The sequence below is a fragment of the Sinohyriopsis cumingii genome, chromosome 12 (assembly GCF_028554795.1).
Source record: "Sinohyriopsis cumingii isolate HCF-2022 chromosome 12, ASM2855479v2, whole genome shotgun sequence".
NCBI lineage: Eukaryota > Metazoa > Mollusca > Bivalvia > Unionida > Unionidae > Sinohyriopsis > Sinohyriopsis cumingii.
The window spans coordinates 27849055-27873051 of NC_142972.1; the positions used below are offsets into that span (position 1 = coordinate 27849055).

General features: G+C 36.3%; 1 protein-coding gene across 1 annotated transcript in view; it reads left to right on the top strand.

Annotated features, from left to right (window-relative positions):
- Window positions 1-23997, top strand: part of LOC149786152 (protein CIP2A homolog L-like) — a 115598-nt gene that overhangs the window by 60781 nt on the left and 30820 nt on the right. The window contains exons 12-16 of the mRNA XM_089976505.1: window positions 4370-4469; window positions 10771-10889; window positions 16105-16342; window positions 16726-16776; window positions 20073-20183. Of these exons, the coding sequence (XP_089832631.1) occupies window positions 4370-4469; window positions 10771-10889; window positions 16105-16342; window positions 16726-16776; window positions 20073-20183 (619 nt within the window). The remainder of the gene's footprint in view (window positions 1-4369; window positions 4470-10770; window positions 10890-16104; window positions 16343-16725; window positions 16777-20072; window positions 20184-23997) is intronic.

The following is a 23997-nucleotide window of genomic DNA, read 5'->3' on the forward strand; positions in this document are numbered from 1 at the left end:
TACCTACACATGGCCATAGTGCCATTAAAATCAGGCTTGTACGATTGCAGTCTGACTTGACTGGTTGTCTTGACCCACAAGTGATATACCATATGTTGTACACTGTCCTATTGATCAGCCAGGCCAGTCTACAGGCATGTAGGATTGCAGTCTGACTTGACTGGTTGTCTTAACACACAAGTGATATACCATATGTTGTACACTGTCCTACTGATCAGCCAGCCAGTCTACAGGCAAGTAGGATTGCAGTCTGACTTGACTGGTTGTCTTAACACACAAGTGATATACCATATGTTGTACACTGTCCTACTGATCAGCCAGCCAGTCTACAGGCATGTAGGATTGCAGTCTGACTTGACTGGTTGTCTTAACACACAAGTGATATACCATATGTTGTACACTGTCCTACTGATCAGCCAGCCAGTCTACAGGCAAGTAGGATTGCAGTCTGACTTGACTGGTTATCTTAACACACAAGTGATATACCATATGTTGTACACTGTCCTACTGATCAGCCAGCCAGTCTACAGGCATGTAGGATTGCAGTCTGACTTGACTGGTTGTTTTAACACACAAGTGATATACCATATGCTGTACACTGTCCTACTGATCAGCCAGCCAGTGTACAAGTTTAGTAGGAATGGATTGGAAAACTGCATGTCAGTCAATATATCAGGCAGTGACTGATATGGAAAAGGTGGAATTAAGCTTTAAGGCTGCTGTAGATTATATATGGAACTTTGCTGCCTTCTGAATGCCCACTTCCAACAGCACAGATGTTGATGAAGAGGATGCACATTGATCTTTATGAATCCAGAATTAAAAGGTGTCTCATGGGTAACTTTCAGGTTGGAAGGGGAGAGACAACAAAGCTTTTCATCCTCCAAGCCTCCTGCCAAGTGACAGTGACTTCTTGTCCCTCCTGCTTGAGGGCAACTGTCCTATATGTGCCAGACTCCTTCTGTTTCTACAAACTTTATTAACCTTTTTTGAACAAATGATTGGGTGAATCAAGTTGTTGGCTCAGTATCCTTGTTCATCATGCCCTTCTCATTGTTCCCCTTCATGATGGGGATCTTCTCAAGGGATTGCATGAAGACAGATATGTTACACAAGGAGGTATTTACATCCACAGCAGCCATCTGGAAAATCTTGTTATTGCTAGTCCTTCTGAACAGAAAATCATATCAGCATGGGGTTTACACTAGTAAACTTCTTATGGAGTCCAGCAGGTCTTAAATAAAATTGTGCCACCACAACTATATTATTGAAAATCTTATCACTTTTTCTCTATGAGGGAAAGTCGTATTAACATTTGTTTTTCACTGGAAGACTTTTTATGATGTCATATTTTGGTACTAAATGAAAATGGTACCAATCAGACAGTCATTCTGACCACCATGGCTGCCATCTTGAAAATATTGTTATTGCTATTCTTTTTAAATGGAAAGTCATATTGACATGTGGTTTTCACCTAATTATAGTACCTTGATTGTCCTGAATGGAAATGGCATTGATCTGACCTCAGATGTGGCTGCCACATTGAATATTGCAAATCTTTTCACTAATTCTTTAAAGTTATGTTGTTATTAACATGTGGACCGTTCCAGTGGCCTAGTGGTTAGAGCATTCACCTAGGATGCGGGAGGTCGTGGGTTTGATCCCCGACCGAGTCATACTAAAGACTTATAAAAAATGGTACCAACAGCTGCCTCGCTTAGCTCTCAGTATTAAGAGGTTAGTGTTAGGACTGGTCTGCCTGGTGTCAGGATAATGTGACTGGGTGGGATATCATGCTACATGTCTGCAGCATGATGCCCCAGTGCTAGACATCACTATAAACTGCCACATTGCAGACATCATAGCAATGTGACTGAAAAATTGTTAAGGCTACGTTAAAAATCCAAATCTCTGTCTCTGTCTCTTTCTCTTTCTCTTTCTCTCTGTGTGTCTCTCTGTCTTTCAACCTCACACACACACACACACACACGTGGTTTTCACCAAAAGATTTCTAATGGTGTCTAGTTTGTCCTAAGTGAAAATCCAATATGTCTACCACAGTGGCTAATTTGAAAATCTTGTCACTCAAAAATATCATACATGGTTTCAACATTCAATTATAGTGTCCTCATCACAGTTCATGCAGACTTGACTGATTTTATGTGTATATGCCATTGTTATGCTGTCTCTTTACCTGTAGCAAAGTGGGTCCTTGACAAATAATCCAGAAATCAAACAATATCTGGAGGCACTCTGAGATGATTTCCATGACTCACTAAGCATCAGAGCAAAGTCTATCCCACTCCATGAGGAAATGTTTGAGTCTCTCCACCACAAGGATGTTTGAAAAGAGCAGTGTATGCATGCGATCATTTTCTGTGCGATGGATGTTCATGGGAAACTTGGATGAAGGTGATCATTATCTCACCCCATTTAGCTGTCATTGGTCCCTTAGAGGCACTGTTTTCATTGGCTGGAATAACAGTTTCTCTGTATGGTGTGCTCTAGGGGAATCCTTTGTTTCTCTGGTTTCTCCTCAGAAATGGGGGCTAAAGTCTAACATGATCATTGAGATTATCAGTAGAAGAGTCCAGGCAGTGTTGAGATTGCTGAAATATCGCTTTGGATAGTAGATCAAGCATAAATCCAACTGCAATGACATTTCAAGCCAGCTGCTGTGTGACACTGAATGACTTCTGGTCCATAAAAACTGGAAGGTTTTGATATTCTCAGGCCTACAACATTTCTGGTGATGACCGGGATTTCATTTTTTAAAATGTAAATTTAAGTCTTTTAAATATCCTTTTCAAAATGGGATGGGAGTGACCACTACAAAAATGGGATGGAAGTGAACATTACAAAAATGGGATGGGAGTGAACACTACCAAAATAAGATGGGAGTGAACACTAAAAAAATGGGATGACAGTGAACACTACAAAAATGGGATGAGAATGAACACTACAAAATGGGATGGGAGTGAACACTACAAAAATGGGCTGGAAGTGAACACTACAGAAATGGGATGGGAGTGAACACTACAAAAATAAGATGGGAGTGAACACTACAACAATAGAGATTGATGATATCTGGATCTTGTAGCTACCTCTCCAAACAGTGTAATACTTTATGGACTTGACCAGATTGTAGTACATGTTTGCATGTCATCTGGTCATACTTAACCACAATATTGACAGATGTGGGAAGCACAAGGTGAGCAAAGATCAGAGAAGAGAAGCCATAAAACTTCATTAATCAATTAAGACTAAGACTTCTCTGGACATCTGGAGAAGATGCTAATTGAGTCTGATTCTTCAGAAACAAAGGTACAGGGTGATATGGTTGCCTCCTTTGTAGCAAAGCTGGTGAAACCAGTCAAGATGGATGGTAAACATGGTTGGGACTAGGCCAGGTTCTAACACTTTTATCACCTAGAGTTCACTTCATGTTTTGGATAAAGGAAGATCATTTCTTCATGGCAATGCCAGGAATAGAAGAAGTTTAAATCAGGCTTGGAGCAGAGACTTGCAATTGTGGTCTTTGGGTACTATCTTTGCCTTGAAGCTGGTAATGGTTATTCCCGGAAGATAGATTAAAATGTATCATATATTGGGAACCACATGCATTGGTCAAGGTTGGGCTTTTAGTTGTGTTGCCTATAGCCCATTGGCATCCGATACTAATGTAGTACTGGATATCCCAGTAAAGATCAATATAACCAGTAACAAGATGTGTCAGTATGTCTGTAACTGGTTCAGTGTCAGACCAACATACCAAGACAATATTAATTCAAGAGGCCCTAATGGGGAGATTTATTCCAGTTGTGACAGCAAGAGGCCCTAATTGGGAGATTTATTCCAGTTGTGAGGGCAAGAGACCCTAATGGGAAGATTTATTCCATTTGTGAGGGCAAGAGGCCCTAATGGGGAGATTTATTTCAGTTGTGAGGGAAAAAGCAATACTGTCACTGTATGTGAAGCCCATTATGATCTGGAACACTTCATCTTCTTTTTTTGGATTTTACTCCTAACTTTTCCTAGTGCCAAATGGTGGGTCCTACAGCAGCAGCACCCTTCCTGCAGCATCTCAGTGATGTGATCTCTACACATCTGCTGGATTTGCAGGAGGGAAATTTTTATACAAGTTGTATTCATACAGTTGCATGGCTCTTTTATCTGGTAGCTGTTATGCACATCTAAAGACATTCCCAATTATATCCTTTAGTTATATGGCTTTATCCTGAAGGTGTATGAAGGGCTGAATGAAATGACAAATGCACACAATCACACATAACACATGCATCCTTTAATGGTATTATCCTTGCCATGCCTCCAGACAAACATGCTGTTTGTCTTATCTTCATTATTTCAGTGAGACTGGAGTTGATGTGGTGCTTTACACTGTGGAGCTGATGTCCAAACTGGCCAAGAGAAATGGTACCCTGGATGAGTTATACTCAACTACACTCCAGGTAGTTCTTTTTAAATGTTTTGGTTTTATTTTTACTTTACGACTATGCTTTTAGATGCTTCTAGAGACAATAAAACATGTTACTCTAATTAAACTAAGCACATGAAGTCATTATCTGACATAAAAAAAAACAATTTTTGGAAAATAATCCTTGAAAATAATTTCCCAAACTGATGGCATTTAATGACAGTCACTTTTAATCTGCATCCATTTTTGATATTGAACATATTTAGGTCTAATATTAAACAGTTACTTCCTCTCCTCTTTTTGGAATGCCTTTCTTCCCTTACACGTATGAGATGGATTAAAACCTTAACTATTGGAATAATGTGATGATTTGCAGAAGAAAGTGTAAATAACAAAGATAGTTATCTTTGAAGTTCTAATTAGCACCCCTCACTGTCAGACAAAAGCTCCATAGAAATAAGTTTATGTCCCTCCATGTGTCTGTCAAATCATTCTTTTTGTAACGACCATATCTCTGCAAAATTTGCAAATAATTAGATGCCATTTGGTTGGTGAATTATAACATGTTGATGTGCCCATTAAAGGTTTTGTTTTCTCAGGTCCAATTTTGACAGAGATGTTGTTCTTTTTTATCAATTTTAAATCTCCACTACAGGAGATCATTGTATCAGCATTGCTCAGGTTATGTGTCAGTTTCTGTCAAAATGTATTTCCTTGCACATACATTGTCTACATGAGGTTCAACATTTATGGTGAAAACTGACCACTTTTCATCTGTTATGATCCTTATGGGCATTTTTTGAATTTTTCAGTCTGAAATTTTGGTACCTTTTTTGATCCAGCTTGTTAAGTATTAAAAATGGCCAGAATTTTATATTTATATTCTGTCCCGCTTGTGACAGAAAATTTTTCCTTACACTTATATGGAGATCTAAGTACTTGAATTTGCCTGTTGCTAGACAAAATCTGAAGAAATACTGACCAGTTAAACTATTCTGATTTCATCTCATCTCAAACATTTTGGTACACATTTCTTGCTTTTTGAAACAATGTATTCACTCCTAATGAATACTAAAAGCATCTTGAAAGCTTAAAAAGGTGATGCACTTTGGTAGATTGTACTTTAAATAACACATGATCCCAAGATTTGAATGTAGGGATTCACTTTCTGTTTAGTATTTTGCCCATGGACACAATATGAAACTGGAACAGAACCTTAGGAGCAATTGAACTTACTCTGATGCATTTTGGTGTATATAGATTGTCTCATTGACCTAGATTTACTTTCTATGGATTTTATCTTGTAAACTCCATTTTGGATAATCTTGTGAACTCCATTTTGGATAGAGTTATGGCCCTTGACAATTAACTTAATATCTTGACATGGGCTGTTGATTGTAATTGGCATAGCTACACATTTTACTGCAGTTTGGCATGAACATTGGCTAATATACTTACATATGCTTATAGAGATGGTTCAGTAGCCTTATATTTAGTGTAGTGATAGTGCAATCTGATTAAAATCTCCACTGTTCTTCTTGAAGATCTGACAGTGACCACTTAGGTTTCATGTTCTGGTGACCTATGAATTAGCCAATGGAAATGCAGCTTTCAGAAATTTGAAAGTAAATCAGATTGTTTGGCGCACACTGATTCTCTCCATCCATACTGCTCAATCTTCAAAACTCTAAGATATAAGACTTCATCAGATTGGCTGATAAAATTAGTGATTTTATAGGTCACTAGAACATGACCCATAAGTGGTTGCTGTCAGGTCTTCACGTAGAACAGAAGTATATCACAATTCAGACTTGTATTATTGATACATGATGATAGTAGACTGAAGTCTTTCTATCCCTTTGAATGAAGTAAAACAACAAGGCTTCTTGCAACATGCATACAGTCTGCCTCCTTGGACCTACTATATGTCTAATTAATTGCTACATACACTCTTTTTAAATTAAAATAATTTTGTTGTCTTTCGTGAGACTAAAATCTTTAATCCTTGAAAATATTCTTTAAATGATATCTTATAACATTTGGACAAATCATGCTCCTCCTTTTAAATGATATCCTATAACATTTTGATTCATCATCTCCCTCCTTTTAAATGATATCCTATAACATTCTGATTCATCATCTCCCTCCCATTAAATGATATCCTATAACATTTTGATTCATCATCTCCCTCCCATTAAATGATATCCTATAACATTTTGATTCATCATCTTCCTCCCTTTAAATGATATCCTATAACATTTTGATTCATCATCTTCCTCCCTTTAAATGATATCCTATAACATTTTGATTCATCATCTCCCTCCCATTAAATGATATCCTATAACATTTTGATTCATCATCTTCCTCCCTTTAAATGATATCCTATAACATTTTGATTCATCATCTTCCTCCCTTTAAATGATATCCTATAACATTTTGATTCATCATCTCCCTCCCATTAAATGATATCCTATAACATTTTGATTCATCATCTCCCTCTCTTTAAATGATATCCTATAACATTTAGACTCATCATGCTGTTCTTTTTAATGTTTTTCTTGAGATGCAATCTTTAATCCTTGAAAATATTCTTTCAATGATATCCTATAATATTTTGATTCATCACCCCACCTTTAAATGTAAGCAAGTGCGTACCTTTGACTTGGATATATTAAATAAAGGTATTCAATCAAGAAAGAATTTGCATCCTTTAACAATTTTACACACAATGTACCCAATGATAGATGAATTCAAAATAAAAGAAAACATGACCTTCCAGGTGTCATGTCCTCTTGGCTTTATGCACTCTTACTCAAACATAGGTGTATTGTGGCATGACTGTTTTTTCTTGTGTTTTTGTTTTTTGTCTTGAGTAGGCCACATCAACAACTGGGAAATGTGAAATACATATACCTAAAATGCACTCAGAGAATAGGATATTTTAGCTGTGGGGATCTTCAATAGAGACATGCTCCTCACTAATTGTTCTGCACTGGGTATATCTCTTTTGGCAGAATATGATAATAAATGTGGTTTTTTACTCGTTTTAATGGATATGATCAGTGGTTAGTGAACATTTAAAAGAAAGACAAAAAGAAAATTAACCAACTTTGTTTTCATTGATTCTGAGAATTTGGTATAACCTGCAGTGGATTTATGGAATGATATAAGAAAAGCTTGTTTTGTAAACATGGACTTGTTTATTTTTCAGTTTATTTATGTATGTGATACATGTTTGTGACATGGACAGTCATTCATTATGATTATGATATGTATCATAACACAACATGGCTAGCTATACTCAGCCTTATTGCCTTTTCTGGATTTGGTCTTGTTCATTTTGAACAGAGTCATGACCTTATTTTTAATTTTTCCTTCAATGCCAGGCTGTCTGTGTGACTTTATTACTGATTTTGGCTTTATTTCAATGCCAGGCCCTCTGTGTGACATTATTACTGTTTCTGGCTTCATTTCAATGCTAGGCTTTCTGTGTGACTTTATTACTGTTTTTGGCTTTATTTCAATGCCAGGCTCTCTGTGTGACTTTATTACTGTTTTTGGCTATATTTCAATGCCATGCTGTCTGTGTGACTTTATTACTGTTTCTGGCTTTATTTCAGTGCCAGGCTGTCTGTGCGACTTTATTACTGTTTCTGGCTTTATTTCAATGCTAGGCTGTCTGTGTGACTTTATTACTGTTTCTGGCTTTATTTCAATTCCAGGCTCTGTGTGTGACTTTATTACTGTTTCTTGCCTTATTTCAATGCCAGGCTCTCTGTGTGACTTTATTACTGTTTCTGGCTTTTCTGGCTTTATTTCAATGCCAGGCTTTCTGTGTGACTTTATTACTGTTTCTGGATTTATTTTAATGCCAGGCTCTTTGTGTGACTTTATTACTGTTTCTGGATTTATTTCAATGCCAGGCTCTCTGTGTGACTTTATTACTGTTTCTGGCTTTATTTCAATGTTAGGCTCTCTGTGTGACTTTATTACTGTTTCTGGCTTTATTTCAATGCCAGGCTCTCTGTGTGACTGTATTACTGTTTCTGGCTTTATTTCAATGCCAGGCTTTCTGTGTGACTTTATTACTGTTTCTGGCTTTATTTCAGTGCTAGGCCCTATGTTTCTGACTTTGAGGTTTTATTCTTGGAAAATGTATGAAATTTTGACTCCATTCTTCATCATGCTCAGTACCATCCAGTTTATCAAGCAATACAATCTAGCTTGATTGCAAGATTCCTTGTCAGTTTAAATCTTGGATTTACAGAGCCAATAATGATGTGGCCTGCTCAAAGCAAGTCTTCACCATGAGATATGCCAGATATACAAACTTTACTTGCCATATAGCTACGTATATCTGGTTTAGTTATTACGATTCTGTGTGATAGAATTGTTTGACGGATAATTGATATATAGCTCAGTATTTTCAGCTTTCACATGGAATGAATAAAAGGGAATGTTTTCTGTGGTCAGACATCTAAGGTCATGTGACCTCAAGAAATAAAATGTTTCATATAATCATATTATAGTTGTTAAAGTTCAATACCGTGCTTTGGATCAAGAGATAACTTCATACTGTTGACAGTATCATGTTCGAGAAGGGCAAAAGAAGTGAAGGTGTAAAACTGTATTCCATAAATATGATTTTAGCCACTGTCTTTAACAAAATTATTTATACCTTTCCAGGGCTGTCATTGTGGGCCAGAGGATAGGGATTTTGCCTTGCAACTTACTGTTTACCCACTGGCTAATCTGGGCTATGGATTTTACATTTCAAAGCAATTTAAAATATTCACCTGAAAACTGAAACAAAACAATACCCATGTGTGGGTAGAATTTTATATATATAAATGATAGCTCAGTGTTAATTAATGATACTTTTGGCCATCTATGAAATGTTTTGTACTCTTGGTCTTAAAGTGCTTATTGACAAATCTTGCCTTTACATCTGCTTTAACAGTTTGATGCTATTATTTAAATGCTATAAGGGGGTAAATGTAATATTACATACAGAAAACAATTCAAAGGCTTCTTTAATACCAAACTCCAAGATTTATATTCTGAAATGTAATATGCAGAATCACAGTGCTGGAAAGATGTCTTAGAGGAAGAGAAGCAAGATGACATTTTACAGTGGAAATTTGACTGTTTTATTTGCACTTAGGTTGGGAAGTGGCTGATATAACCAGATACAAGTTATAAATAATTTGGAGTCACACACAGCAGGTGTTGTAGTTTTTTAGAGATGCATGAAAATTTAAGGACATCCTTGTACAAATATCATACAAAATTGAAATAGTTCTTTAGATAAAGTTGATCAGTACATATAACTGCAGTATTTATGTTTTAGTCACACTTTCAGCTGCTACTTGTAATATTACCTGTCTTATGGACCTTCTCTGCTTATGCTACTTGTAATATTACCTGTTTTATGAACCAACTCTTCTTATGCTACTTGTAATATTACCTGTCTTATGAACCAACTCTGCTTATGCTACTTGTAATATTACCTGTCTTATGAACCAACTCTGCTTATGCTACTTGTAATATTACCTGTCTTATGAACCAACTCTTCTTATGGTACTTGTAATATTACCTGTCTTATGAACCAACTCTTCTTATGCAACTTGTAATATTACCTGTCTTATGAACCAACTCTTCTTATGCAACTTGTAATATTATGAACCAACTCTGCTTATGCTACTTGTAATATTACCTGTCTTATGGGCCAACTCTGCTTAAGCAATTCTATCCATGAAGGCCAACTGTACTTAAGCAATTCTATCCATGAAGGCCAACTGTACTTAAGCAATTCTATCCATGAAGGCCAACTGTACTTAAGCAATTCTATCCATGAAGGCCAACTGTACTTAAGCAATTCTATCCATGAAGGCCAACTATGCTTAAGGTTTATTTGATCCTTTCTATCATTTATATTTGTCTTTAAATCTAAAACAGTTTTAAGGCTTTTTAAAACATGCCTACAAATAATGTTATATTCAGACAGTAACATAATTTATTCTGCTTGAGTATGGAATAAGTTGGAGTAACTGGAAATATAGTCTTGGATTGACCATTTTTGTAGCTGTTGTTGCAGCTTGCATATTTGTACAAATCCTACACTAAACCCCAAGCTTGCATGCTGCCCCCTGTAACCCCACTAGGGAGGGACCCTCAAATCCTCCTTCTACTTTGCCATTTTCCTCTGCTTACTTAGGAACAGCCTGTGACCATTTTCCTCAAAAGTGAAAAACTATATTTTTGATGAATTAAGCTACATTTGAAGTTTTTGTAACCCTGCAATGTATCAAATTACAGAATATGTATTCTTGCAGGATACTAGACTGGTATCCTTCCTGGTGTTGGGCTTGACCAGTGGAGTAAGGGAGCGGGTGCAGGTCACCCTGAACATAGTGTCACTAGGAACCAGTCTAGAAGGATTCCCACTTGTCTTGTAAGTCAGAATTTTGTGTTTATAGAAAGTGATGCTATTTCAGTGTGTAAAATTGTATCTTGCCCAAATTGGGCCTTATTTTAAAACTAAATGCTCACAATTATGGCCAATCTTACCCAGTAAGCTTCTGCAATAACCCATGCAGAGAAAGTTGCCACCTGTGTATTAGCGGTTGCATATAGGCATTGTTATTCTTTCTGCAGTGATATACTGTATTGATATCTGTACTACTATAGTACAATACATATACAGTCCACTATATATTGCATCATGAATTTCACAACAATCAGTATAGTAACAAATGATGTATCAAGATATACAAGAATTGAAAAATAAATTAAGATTGAAAAGCTTTATATTTTTTCAGTAAAACTACATGTATTAAGATTTAAGCTTTGTTCTGTTGTATATTATTATCTGTCTGCTAGACATTTTTGATCAGACTGGTTCACCTACTCAACAAGAGAATTCATCCATCTCATTAACGAAACTTCAAAATCATAACAAGTTAGTTGGTTATGTAAAATTATTAATGGATCGAATGTAGAATATCTATATTTATTATTACAAATTCAGAAATGAAATATAGTTTGTAGATTTCATGTCAGTATGAAAAAACTTATGATCTTTTAGTCAGACCTGTCCTAATGGTCACCTGAGTTCAGCAGTCACCTGGTCACAGTGGCCATTCTAATTTTCCCTTGGCAAATTTTCCATACAGAGTCATGTAATCAGCAGTCACCTATCTTCGACAATCAGTGACCCTGTGTTCCTTAACCAATTCACCTTCCTTTCCACAGTTACTGGAGTATATCAGCAATGATTGCTCCAAGTATGCAGAATAAACTTCCTTTGTTTGATGAGCAAGGCATGGTATATATAAAGGTATATTACCTGAATCGATGTGTAAATGTTTCATATTTTAATTGTACTTCATAATTCGGTGCAGCTCAAAGATGTCAACATTGCAGCTTTGAAAGCAAGGTAGTCTTGATCCTTACAGGAGGTACACTGCACTATTAATATCCCCTATGGTTTAGTAATCTGAGTTTTCTATGACCTTTCCCACTCCATTTTTGATATTTGGGCATTTATGTCTGGATTTGCTGCTGCCATTTGGTAGGATAGCTGCTTACCAGTGGGCTTAGCAAACTTGATGTCACTTCGAGTCATACCTGCATGAAATCAATAGGAAAATTATTTTCTGAGACATTGTGAGTAATATAGTTGTTATGTCTTTAATCTGCTGACAGAATAGACAAAACTAGAACATTGATTAATTTTGACCTGGTACTTACAGTTTGCATTGATAGTCACATGACTACACAAATCTTTCAACCTACATGTTCATTATATCAGAGGCCCAGTAGTCATGTGACATCAACAATAAACCCCTTTCTAATATTGTTGTACAAAATTTCGAAAATATTAAATGACAGACCTGTCACTGTTGCAGCAACTTGGAGAAAATCAGATTCATCAAGAATAGAGCACATGTCAGCTATAGTTTTGTTGTATCATGTGACTACTCTGTAGACAAGTGTTCTCTGCGGCATTGAATCACAAATTTTTTATAGGCAGTTGACTCTGACCCTACAGTCCAAAATAAATGTCCAAATATCAACAATGGAGTGAGAAGGGTCGGAGGAAATTCAGATTAATGGTTATGGGGCTAATAACAATAGCCCCAGGAAGCTTTTTTTTCATTCCTTAATTATCAGTGGTCACAAACAAAAGATAATTGTCTTTTGATTTCATTGAGTTTGAGCAACAGTTTAATCCATTAGTTGTTTAAAGTGTGAACACCTATTTTCATGCCTAATTATGCCAATTGCCTTAACAGAAGTCAGTCATATGTTTCACAATTACACAAGCTGTCAGTTAATCAATTACAGGCAAGCTGTCAATTTATCAATCAGTTAATCAATTAATAATTTTTTCTATGAGCCATTTCTGCTGATAATGAGAAAAAAGTGTTTACTTGTGTAAGAGAGATAAATGAGTGCAAGTACACATTGTAGTTATCTTGATTTTTTATAAACAGTTAAACTAAGTACATTTTTCTTTGCAGCATGCCACTACTGTTGAGAATAATACTTGTGAAGTAATAATAATGATAATACTACTAATAATAATGCTAATACTTATTTGGTTCATAGTACATAAATTTATTATAAACCACGTTCGTGAGCTGAACCTGCCTTCAGAGGTAACCTGTCTGTAGAGGCCACTTTTGCCTTTTCCCATTGGTGGCTGCTGTAGAGAGATTTGACAGTACATTGCTAAGTCTAAACAGCAGATGGTATTTTTAATGTACTGTTTTTCTTGGCCGATAAGTCAGTGTGGAATATCAGTTGAATTAAGTAACTTTGTAAATATTCCATCCTTCATCCATATATAAATCGATGTGGAGTATAAGACAAACCCAGACCAATATCTTGGCTTCATCTTTTGTTAGTAACTTCTGGTTTTATGAATATTGCATGCTATTCCTGATTAATTGGGAAATTGCAGTCACCAACTCTTAACTTGCTTTTTCCCCAGTATTGTATTAGAGAGAGAGACAGAGAGAGAAATATATATATATATATGGGGTTCAAGGCACTTGTAATATGTATTGTTTAGTTACCTGACAACTGTGATCTTATTCATGTAAAAGAGCACTACTAGATTTCATTACCAGCTGACACCTCTGAATAAACAGTTCTTGTTTTAATTATGATATTTGTTGTCATAAGAACCACATGGTCATGCAGTATTATCTGCATGCTAATTAAATGTATCTAGAACTTTGGCCAGTGTATTTCAGTTGACAACTGTTTGAGGACAAGATCTGACAGACAAGATGAAATTAATGTGGCTACCAAAAGAGAAATGAGACTATACATTGGGAAACACCTGACTCATATGAATGTACCAGTATTAAAATGAAAGGGAAATGAGACTGTATTGGGAAATACCTGACTCATTAGATTGTACCAGTATTAAAATGAAAGGGAAATGAGACTATGCACTGGGAAATACCTGACTCATTAGAATGTACCAGTATTAAAAAGAAAGGGAAATGAGACTATGCATTGGGAAATCCTGACTCATTAGATTGTACCAGTATTAAAATGAAAGGGAAATGAGACTATGCACTGGGAAATACATGACTCATTAGAATGTACCAGTATTAAAAAGAAAGGGAAATGAGACTATGCATAGGGAAATCCTGACTCATTTGATTGTACCAGTATTAAAAGGAAAGGGAAATGAGACTATGCACTGGGAAATATCTGACTCATTAGAATGTACCAGTATTAAAAAGAAAGGGAAATGAGACTATGCATAGGGAAATCCTGACTCATTAGAATGTACCAGTATTAAAATGAAAGGGAAATGAGACTATGCATTGAGAAATCCTGACTCATTAGAATGTACCATTATTAAAATGGGAGGGAAATGAGATTATGCATTAGGAAATACCTGACTCATTAGAATGTACCAGTATTAAAATGAAAGGGGAATGAGACTATGCATAGGGAAATCCTGACTCATTAGAATGTACCAGTATTAAAATGAAAGGGAAATGAGACTATGCATAGGGAAATACCTGACTCATTAGAATGTACCATTATTAAAATGGAAAGGAAATGAGATTATGCATTAGGAAATACCTGACTCATTAGAATGTACCAGTATTAAAATGAAAGAACATGGGTAATGTGTTGACATTACATTTTGATTTAAGCTGAAATACAAAACTAAAAATGGATTGTTGCCGATCTAAGAGTAGTCCATCTCTGAATTTTAACCTACATTATGGACTATCTTTAGTGACATGGTAATTGAACAAGCATTGGTACAGCTATGTGACCTGTTTTTGATTTTGTCGATTAATCTCAAAATCACAGTGTTACTGGTACAAGACAAGACAAGGCTCTGACTTAAAGGTGAAAAAGTATTGATATTATGTTAAACCCCATGGCTGTATTTGAGACTCCCATTTGGAGTAAACTTGCTGCACACTTTCAGTAGCAACACAGTGACAGAAAAAGTATTGATTTTAGGCCGGAAAATATGTTGAACCCCTGGGCTGTATTTAAGACTCCCATTTGGAGTAAACTTGCTGCACACTTTCAATAGCAACACAGTGACAGAAATTACATGTTAAAGTAAATGGGCAAGCTAGAAAGCTTTTATCATATGTATTGTTTCTGTATCTCAAAATGAGTTGGCAGCTAAATGTATGATACATATTGTGGTGTCATATTGCAACCAAACAGATGATTTATTTAATTTTTTTTACTATGGGAGTGGTTCTGATGAAAAATGATTATAAAAGAATTCTGATAGAGTCACCGTTTATAGTACTTTCCAGGATGTTTGCATTATACCATTTGGTTAAGCCTATCTTGTAGGTTGGCTAGAGGCACTGTTTATAGTACTTTAGGTGTTGTTTGTACTATACTGTTTGGTCAAGCCTATCATGTAGGTTGGCTGGAGTCACTGTTTATAGTACTTTAGGTGGTGTTTGTACTATACTGTTTGGTCAAGCCTATCTTGTAGGTTGGCTGGAGTCACTGTTTATAGTACTTTAGGTGGTGTTTGTACTATACTGTTTGGTCAAGCCTATCTTGTAGGTTGGCTAGTCACTGTTTATAGTACTTTCCATGATGTTTGGACTGAACCATTAGATCAATCCTATCTTGTAGGGTAGTTAGAGTCACTGTTTATAGTACTTTCCATGCCGTTTGGACTATACCATTAGATCAGTCCTATCTTGTAGGGTAGCTAGAGTCACTGTTTATAGTACTTTCCTTGCCGTTTGGACTATACCATTAGATCAATCCTATCTTGTAGGGTAGCTAGAGTCACTGTTTATAGTAATTTCAATGATGTTTGGACTGAACCATTAGATCAATCCTATCTTGTAGGGTAGCTAGAGTCACTGTTCCATTATGTTTTTATACTAAACCATTAGATTAAGCCTATCTGTATTGTGGATTGTCAAAGTTTATAGTACTTTTCATGATGTTTGCACTATACCATTAGGTCAAGCCCATCTTGTAGGGTTTGTTAATAGTTTGTCACTATTACAAGGCCTCATAAACTGTTACTGTTTCTTGCAGTAACAATCAAAGCTAATATTCATGTATCAGGTTTATGTATATGCACATATGGTTCATTGATTTTAAAAAGTATATTTAAAAATAAACATTTCATTCTGTAGATTAGGTGATGCTGTTGCCTCTTGCAATGCCCAGAAAGAGAAACAGCAGGTGGATTTGGTGCCAATTATGTCCGTACATCAGGCTGCATCAAAGCGAATGCCTCTTGGAAATAAAGAAAACCTTCCTCAGTTCAACCAGTCAGCTAACTATTCAGAGATCACAGCAACTTCCAATTATAGACGGGACAGTGATGCTGATATACAAAGTCTCATCGAAAAGTTGAACAGTGGAATAGATGTGAGTAGAATCACTCAGCTAGAATGGTCATTCTAATAATAATATGATAGCAGTGAAGTTTCAGTTATTTGCTTATTCATCATTAACTAGTACAACTGATCTTGTTTAGGCTCAAAATTTTCCATTTTAGCGTGTCACAGTTGTCTTGGTGTTAAGTTAATTAAATTTGTTGATTGGATGAATGGTCTAAGAGCAAATTATGTGTCATAAACATTTTGTTTTACAGGAAATATACTTCATAGTACTTTATAAGAATTGCCAATCTTGTTAACTTTGGTTTTATATTGTTTTTATTTGATATAATTATAGTTTGCAATAGAATTGGCTAAAAATTCTCATTACATATGGTAATTGATATAACAATCATATTTTCATTTTTTCAGCTGAAGTCAGATGTTGCTGCAATATATGAGAGAACTCTTCAAGCTGTACAGGTAATGATCTATAAGCAGCTTTGTAGAGGTTTTTACAAAACATTCTTCATTTTTTCATGATGACTAGATAATGTGTTGCATTGTTTAATGAAGTCCTGATTATCAAAGGTCATCTTCACAGTAAGGAAAAAGCAGAGTGTGTGTGCGTGCGCATGCATGCATGCCTGCATGAGATTTGGATTTTTAACTTAGCTTTAACAATTATTCAGTCATATCGATATGATGTCTGCAGTATGGCATTTTATAGTGATGTGTAGCACTGGGGCATCATGCTGCAGACACATTGTCCTGACATCAGGTCAACCAGTCCTAACACTAACCTCTTAATGCTGAGTGCCAAGCAAGGCAGCTGCTAGTACCATTTTTAGAAGTCTTTGGTATGACTCAGCCAGGGTTTGAACCCACAACCTCCTGAATCCAAGGCATATGCTCTAACCATTCGGCTAATGGAGTGGTATGTAGCAATAAGATGATTGTCAAGATGATTGCTGTGGCAGTCATACTGAATCTGAGCAAAGTAATGGCATAAATCTGTTGTGTAGGTTGAAACTTTTAAAATCCTGAGGATATTCCAGTAAAACGTTTGGTAGGTATACATATATTGTAACTAAAGGGTATGTCACACATCACAGCCACACCCCCTGCCCTAACATCGAGGTGACTGCATGAGAAAATATGAATCACTTCTTGGATTCTTGGTCAGATATAAGTTTTCTACCACTAAGGATATTTCAATAAAATTTTAGCCACATATGTTTTGACTAATACATCCACATCCCCGCCTCATGTCATAATCACTGCAGGGAAAATGTGAACCAACCAATCCATTTTCTAACTTTGTATAACATGTTCTTCATGCTATATTCTTGTTATAAAAATTTAGTGGATTTTTTATTTTCACAGAAGAAATATTGATTATGAATATAGTGAGTGTGGCCAAAATAAAAATAGACTACAGACTACAACATTGACATTCATGCAGTGACTCCTTTCCCTGTAGTAAACCATGCCTTATAGAAACTTACTTTACCACTAGTAAACCATATAGATTTCCTTTACCAGTAGTAAACCATGCCTTATAGAGACTTCCTTTACCAGTAGTAAACCATGCCTTATAGAGACTTCCTTTACCAGTAGTTAACCATGCGTTACAGAGACTTCCTTTACCAGTAGTAAACCATGCCTTACAGAGACTTCCTTTACCAGTAGTAAACCATATAGACTTCCTTTACCAGTAGTAAACCATGCCTTACAGACTTCCTTTACCAGTAGTAAATCATGCCTTCTAGAGACTTCCTGTACCAGCAGTATACCATGCCTTACAGAGACTTCCTTTCCCTGTAGTAAACCATGCCTTATAGAGACTTCCTTTACTAGTAGTAAACCATATAGATTTCCTTTACCAGTAGTAAACCATGCCTTACAGAGACTTCCTTTACCAGTAGTAAGCCATGCCTTACGGAGACTTCCTTTACCAGTAGTAAACCATATAGACTTCCTTTACCAGTAGTAAACCATGCCTTATAGAAACTTCCTTTACCAGTAGTAAACCATGCCTTACAGAGACTTCCTTTACCAGTAGTAAACCATGTCTTACAGAGACTTCCTTTACCAGCAGTAAACCATATAGATTTCCTTTACAAGTAGTAAACCATGCCCTACAGAGACTTCATTTACCAGTAGTACACCATGCCTTATTGACTTCCTTAACCAGTAGTAAACCATGCCTTATAGATACTTCCTTTGCCAGTAGTAAACCATGCCTTACAGAGACTTCCTTTACCAGTAGTAAACCATGCCTTACAGAGATTTCCTTTACCAGCAGTAAGCTGTATAGACTTCCTTATCATTGATAAACCATATGTTACAGAGACTTTCTTTACCAGTAGTAAACTGTGCCTTATAGAGACTTTCTTTACCAGTAGTAAACCATGCCTTATAGAGACTTCCTTTATCAGTAGTAAACCATGCTTTATAGAGACTTTACGAATAGTAAACCATGCCTTATAGAGAATTCCTTTACCAGTTGTAAACCATGCCTTATAGAGACTTCCTTGACCAGTAGTAAACCATATAGATTTCCTTTACCAGTAGTAAACCATGCCTTACAGAGACTCTCTTTACCAGTAGTAAACCATGGCTTATAGAGATTTCTTTTACCAGTAGTAAACCATACCTTACAGAGACTTTCTTTACCAGTAGTAAACCATGCCTTACAGAGACTTCCTTTACCAGTAGTATACCATGCCTTACACTTCATTAACCAGTAGTAAACCATGCCTAACAGACTTTCTTTACCAGTAGTAAACCATGCCTTATAGACTTCCTTTATCAGTAGTAAACCATGTCTTATAAAGACTTCCTTTACCAGTAGTAAACCATGCCTTACAGAGATTTACTTTACCAGTAGTAAGCCGTATAGATTTCCTTTATCATTAGTAAACCATGCCTAACAGACTTTCTTTACCAGTAGTAAACCATGCCTTATAGAGACTTCCTTTGTCAGTAGTAAACCATGCCTTATAGAGACTTCCTTTACCAGTAGTAAACCATATAGACTTCCTTTACCAGTAGTAAACCATGCCTTACAGAGACTTCCTTTACCAGTAGTAAATCATGCCTTATAGAGACTTCCTTTACCAGTAGTATACCATACCTTAGACTTCATTAACCAGTACTAAACCATGCCTTACAGAGACTTTCTGTACCAGTAGTAAACCATGCCTTACAGAGACTTTCTGTACTTGTAGTAAACCATGCCTTGCAGAGATTTCATTTACCTGTAGTAAACGATGCCTTGATGAGACTTCCTTTACAGGAAGTAAACCATGCCTTAAAGATTCTTCCTTTATCAATATTAAATCATTCCTTACAGAGACTTGTACCAGTAGTAAACCATTCCTTATGTAAACTTGCTTTCCCTATAGTAAACCAGACTTCACTGATAACCTTCTAAACATGTTCTGTCTACAAGGCCTATTGAGGAAGATAATGAACAGTGAACTAAGACCAGATATGTATGACATTTAGATACCATCTCTGAATTTATTTATGCATTACATGATAATTTTTATTTTATAATTATTCAGTAGTCCATCCAGATGTTACTCATTATAACATGTGATGTCATAACAGAGCAACATTTAAAGTCAATTTTTAAAATTTTCAGCAGGTAGTGTGCTGTTAGCAAAATCCAACTCCTAAATTGATAGAACCATTACATTTGCCCTGTCTGTGTACATGTAATGTTTATGTACTGAATGTCAGAATGCCATTGATTTTTTACTTTGTTGCAGACAAGAGAAGAACACTTACAAGACATGTTGGAAGCTAAGACTTTGGCATTGAACCAGGCAGACCGTCTTCTCAGTCAGTACAGGTCCAGAAAGGGACAAGAAAATGCTGAGGTACATTAACTAGTCAGACAGGTTTATTCAAGAACATGTGGTTTGAGTCAGGTTTTGTTGACATTCAAGTACTGAATACAAGTTGCTTGGCAAAAATAGGCTTAGAACAAGACTGCATGCAGAGACATTCTTGAATATGCCTGTATATGATATCACTTTTGTTTCTGCTTTGCATTAAGAAATTTTTGTGCAGTTGAATATAAAATAAAGATTGAAAATTATGATGTTTGACTTAAAATTGCTTTGCAGTTTCCATATACCAACCCATATTGCTCATGTATTGTTCTTTGTTTTAATTCAATGGGTTATGTTGCCTAGTTTTATGACATCAGTGTATTGTTTAATGCATTTACTTTCAAGAATGTAAATAGTCTTGCTACACCTAGTCCAACCAAATGCCTGCCATTCTGTATGTGCAATTTGTGAAACTGTCTTCCAAACTCAGTGTGTCAAATTATCCTCACTCTGTTTAAATCTTACATCACTAAGATATCAAAACAGTCTTTGTCTAATACATTCAATAAACAGTTTATTCACTGTTAAGTTTAAATAATACGAAGCCTGAGTGAGAAAATTTCTTTTGTCTCATCATGCAGTATGCCTGATCCAGTAATTCTGTAAGCAAATCATCAATGTTTGGCAACTGAGTGAATTTCGCAAACTGTTTATGATTATTATTCTTTCATGAACAGTTATCGAAGATGATTACCTTGTTTACAACTTATAATAGAAAAGTGTATTTTAGAAATATTTTTAATTGAAGACTAGACTAAGTTGGCCTTGAAGTTATCAGTAATGATTGTGTTGATCTTGACATTAGCATCACATCCTTAGTTACCATATGGTTAATTGTTGTAGCCATGCACATCAAGATTATTTGGAGGGTGGGTTGGTGTGACAAATAACCCAGTTTGTATTCATTCAAAGATTTGGAACCAGACACCATTTCTCCTTCAGATATGTTTTCCAGTCACATGAACATCATGGACATAAGCCTGCTAAATCCCTAATGCAGCTGTTCTAAAATGATGAAATTCATCTTTTCCATCTACGATGTAAACAAAGGGCAATAACTATTGTTCATTACCTTCCCTTTTTCACCATGGGGTGTCAATAGTTTTTAAGCATTGCTTTGCTACAACAACATTGTACAAGACAACCTCCCATGAATCCAAAGCCAAATTTGTGTTAAATTCAGACCATTCATAAAAGATTTTGGATTTCATTACTAGGGTGAATTTTTGTTGTTAATTTTGTGAATATTTTGTGAAATCTTTACACTTTCTCAGACTTGTCAATTTTTAGACTACATGGTACAACATGCTATTGTTTATACATGTTGCTGTTCACAGTTTTATGCACACTGTCTATTGTTTGCTCACCCAATTAGTAACAGTGTTGTTTAGTGACATGCTAACATGCTGAATTTGTAATTTATACGTTTTTGTTGTGTTTTGTTTTATCTTGTTTCAGTAAAACCTGTAAATGAAGTATTATGAATGCAACTAGGTGAAAGCTTTGGAAGACATTTATGAGTCATGTCATGCCTTGTGGGTACAAAATGTATTTTGTCAGTACCATGCAGTGTGTCCGCTATTTGGTCCAAGAGTGTATGGACTAAGGTCAGTACCATGCAGTGTGTCCACTATATGGTTCAAGAGTGTATCGACTAAGGTCAGTACCATGCAGTGTGTCCGCTATATGGTCCAAGAGTTTATGGACTAAGGTTTTGCAAAAGTTGACCAAGGTAAAGAAAGAGGATGATGATGATGATGCAAAATTTAAAATTCTTGTAAGTAATTATGATACATTGGAGGAGTGGACCCCATTTTTTTTGCATCCCAGGTGGTGTCAGACCCCTCCACATGTCCAAACATTACCTTTGGCAGATAAATAGATCTTATTGATAGATTTTCTGTCCTCAAATGACTTCGGCTATATACAGTTACAATTATGGGGATCTTAGTGATAGATTTATCTGTCTCACCAGGTATGCAGCTTCATCTCTTTTCAGTTATGGCTATCTTGATAATAGATTCATCCATCCTAACATGCCAGCCACAACCACAAATATGGGATCTTATTGATAGTCTGTGACTTCATATCTCTACATTTATGGCGATCTTAGTGATAGATTTTCTGTCCTAATATGCCTATGGCTACATACAAATACAATTACATGGATCTTAGTGATAGATTTTCTGTCCTAATATGCCTATGGCTACATACAAATACAATTACATGGATCTTAGTGATAGATTTTCTGTCCTAATATGCCTATGGCTACATACAAATACAATTACATGGATCTTAGTGATAGATTTTCTGTCCTAATATGCCTATGGCTACATACAAATACAATTACATGGATCTTAGTGATAGATTTTCTGTCCTAATATGCCTATGGCTACATACAAATACAATTACATGGATCTTATTGATAGATCCGTCCATCTCAACAAGTCTGTGGCTTCATATCTCAATTACATAGATTTTAACGTTAGATTTGTCTCTCCAAGCATACCTATGGCTATGTACAATTACAATTGTGGAGAACTTAATGTCTGTCATGCAAAAGACATTCTGACGGATTTTAGTGATAGATCCATTCATCCAGCCATGTCTGTCATGCCAAAGACATTCTTACAGGGATTTTTGATCCATTCATCCAGCCATGTCTGTCATGCCAAAGACATTCTGACAGGGATTTTAGTGATAGATCCATTCATCCTGCCATGTCTGTCATGCCAAAGACATTCTGACAGGGATTTTAGTGACAGATCCATTCATCCTGCCATGTCTGTCATGCCAAAGACATTCTGACAGGGATTTTAGTGATAGATCCATTCATCCAGCCATGCCCATGGTACCAGCACAAACTGGACTGCTTTTAATACACCACCCGGTGGCCCTGAGTGGCCGATTGGTCTAAAGCGCTCTCTGTTACGGATCACTGCCATCTCACCTCTGTCTGTGGCGGTTTGAGTCTAAGATTCAGCCAATGTGGGTATGTGAGAAAGCTTGCCAGTAGCTTCTCGTGGGTCGGTGGTTCTTTCTGGGGTTTTCCCAGGTTCTTCCTCCACCATTAATACTGGCCGCCATATATAGCCTATCATGTGCTGAAAAATGACGTTAAACCCCACAACAACAACAACAACAACACACCACCCACAAACTGTGGTGGCCATACTCCCTGTGAACCAGATGTCCCTACCAGTATGAAACAGTCATCCAGTGGAAATAGCTTCTCCTTTATTTACTGCTTACCTGCAGGGTATTGACTGTAAATTATATAGAGACTATGGCATTGCATTATCGATACTACAGGGAATGGTTTATCCCAAAATGGAAGAAGTCCATTAGTAGTCTGGTATAAAACACATTCTACTGCTGATCATACTAAACTCCTGGTGCTAGATAAAAAAATTATTGGCGGTTAACATCTCTGCCCCCTATTTTGTAAAGTAGATTTTTATAAATAAGTCCCACCACATCGCAGCAGGTTCAGAACGTTGTTGACATGTCTTCAGTGTTTGATTTTTGACCTCCTTGGCGATTTTCCAACAGGTGTTTGTGGAACTCTGCCAACCAACATGCCTGGGAGCTGATGGCCTGAATTGCTTGGGTTATTAACAGAGTAGCTCACCATTTGATTACAAATGTGTTAATTGCCTCGACCAGTCTTAACTTGACATGTTGCAATGGATTTTTGCGCTTCACAGAATTTATCCCCCACCCCCTCAATCCCACACTCTGGCTTTAAGGATGACTCAATTTGGATTGTCATCGCTGTTTGGGAGCAGATTTAAAGAAG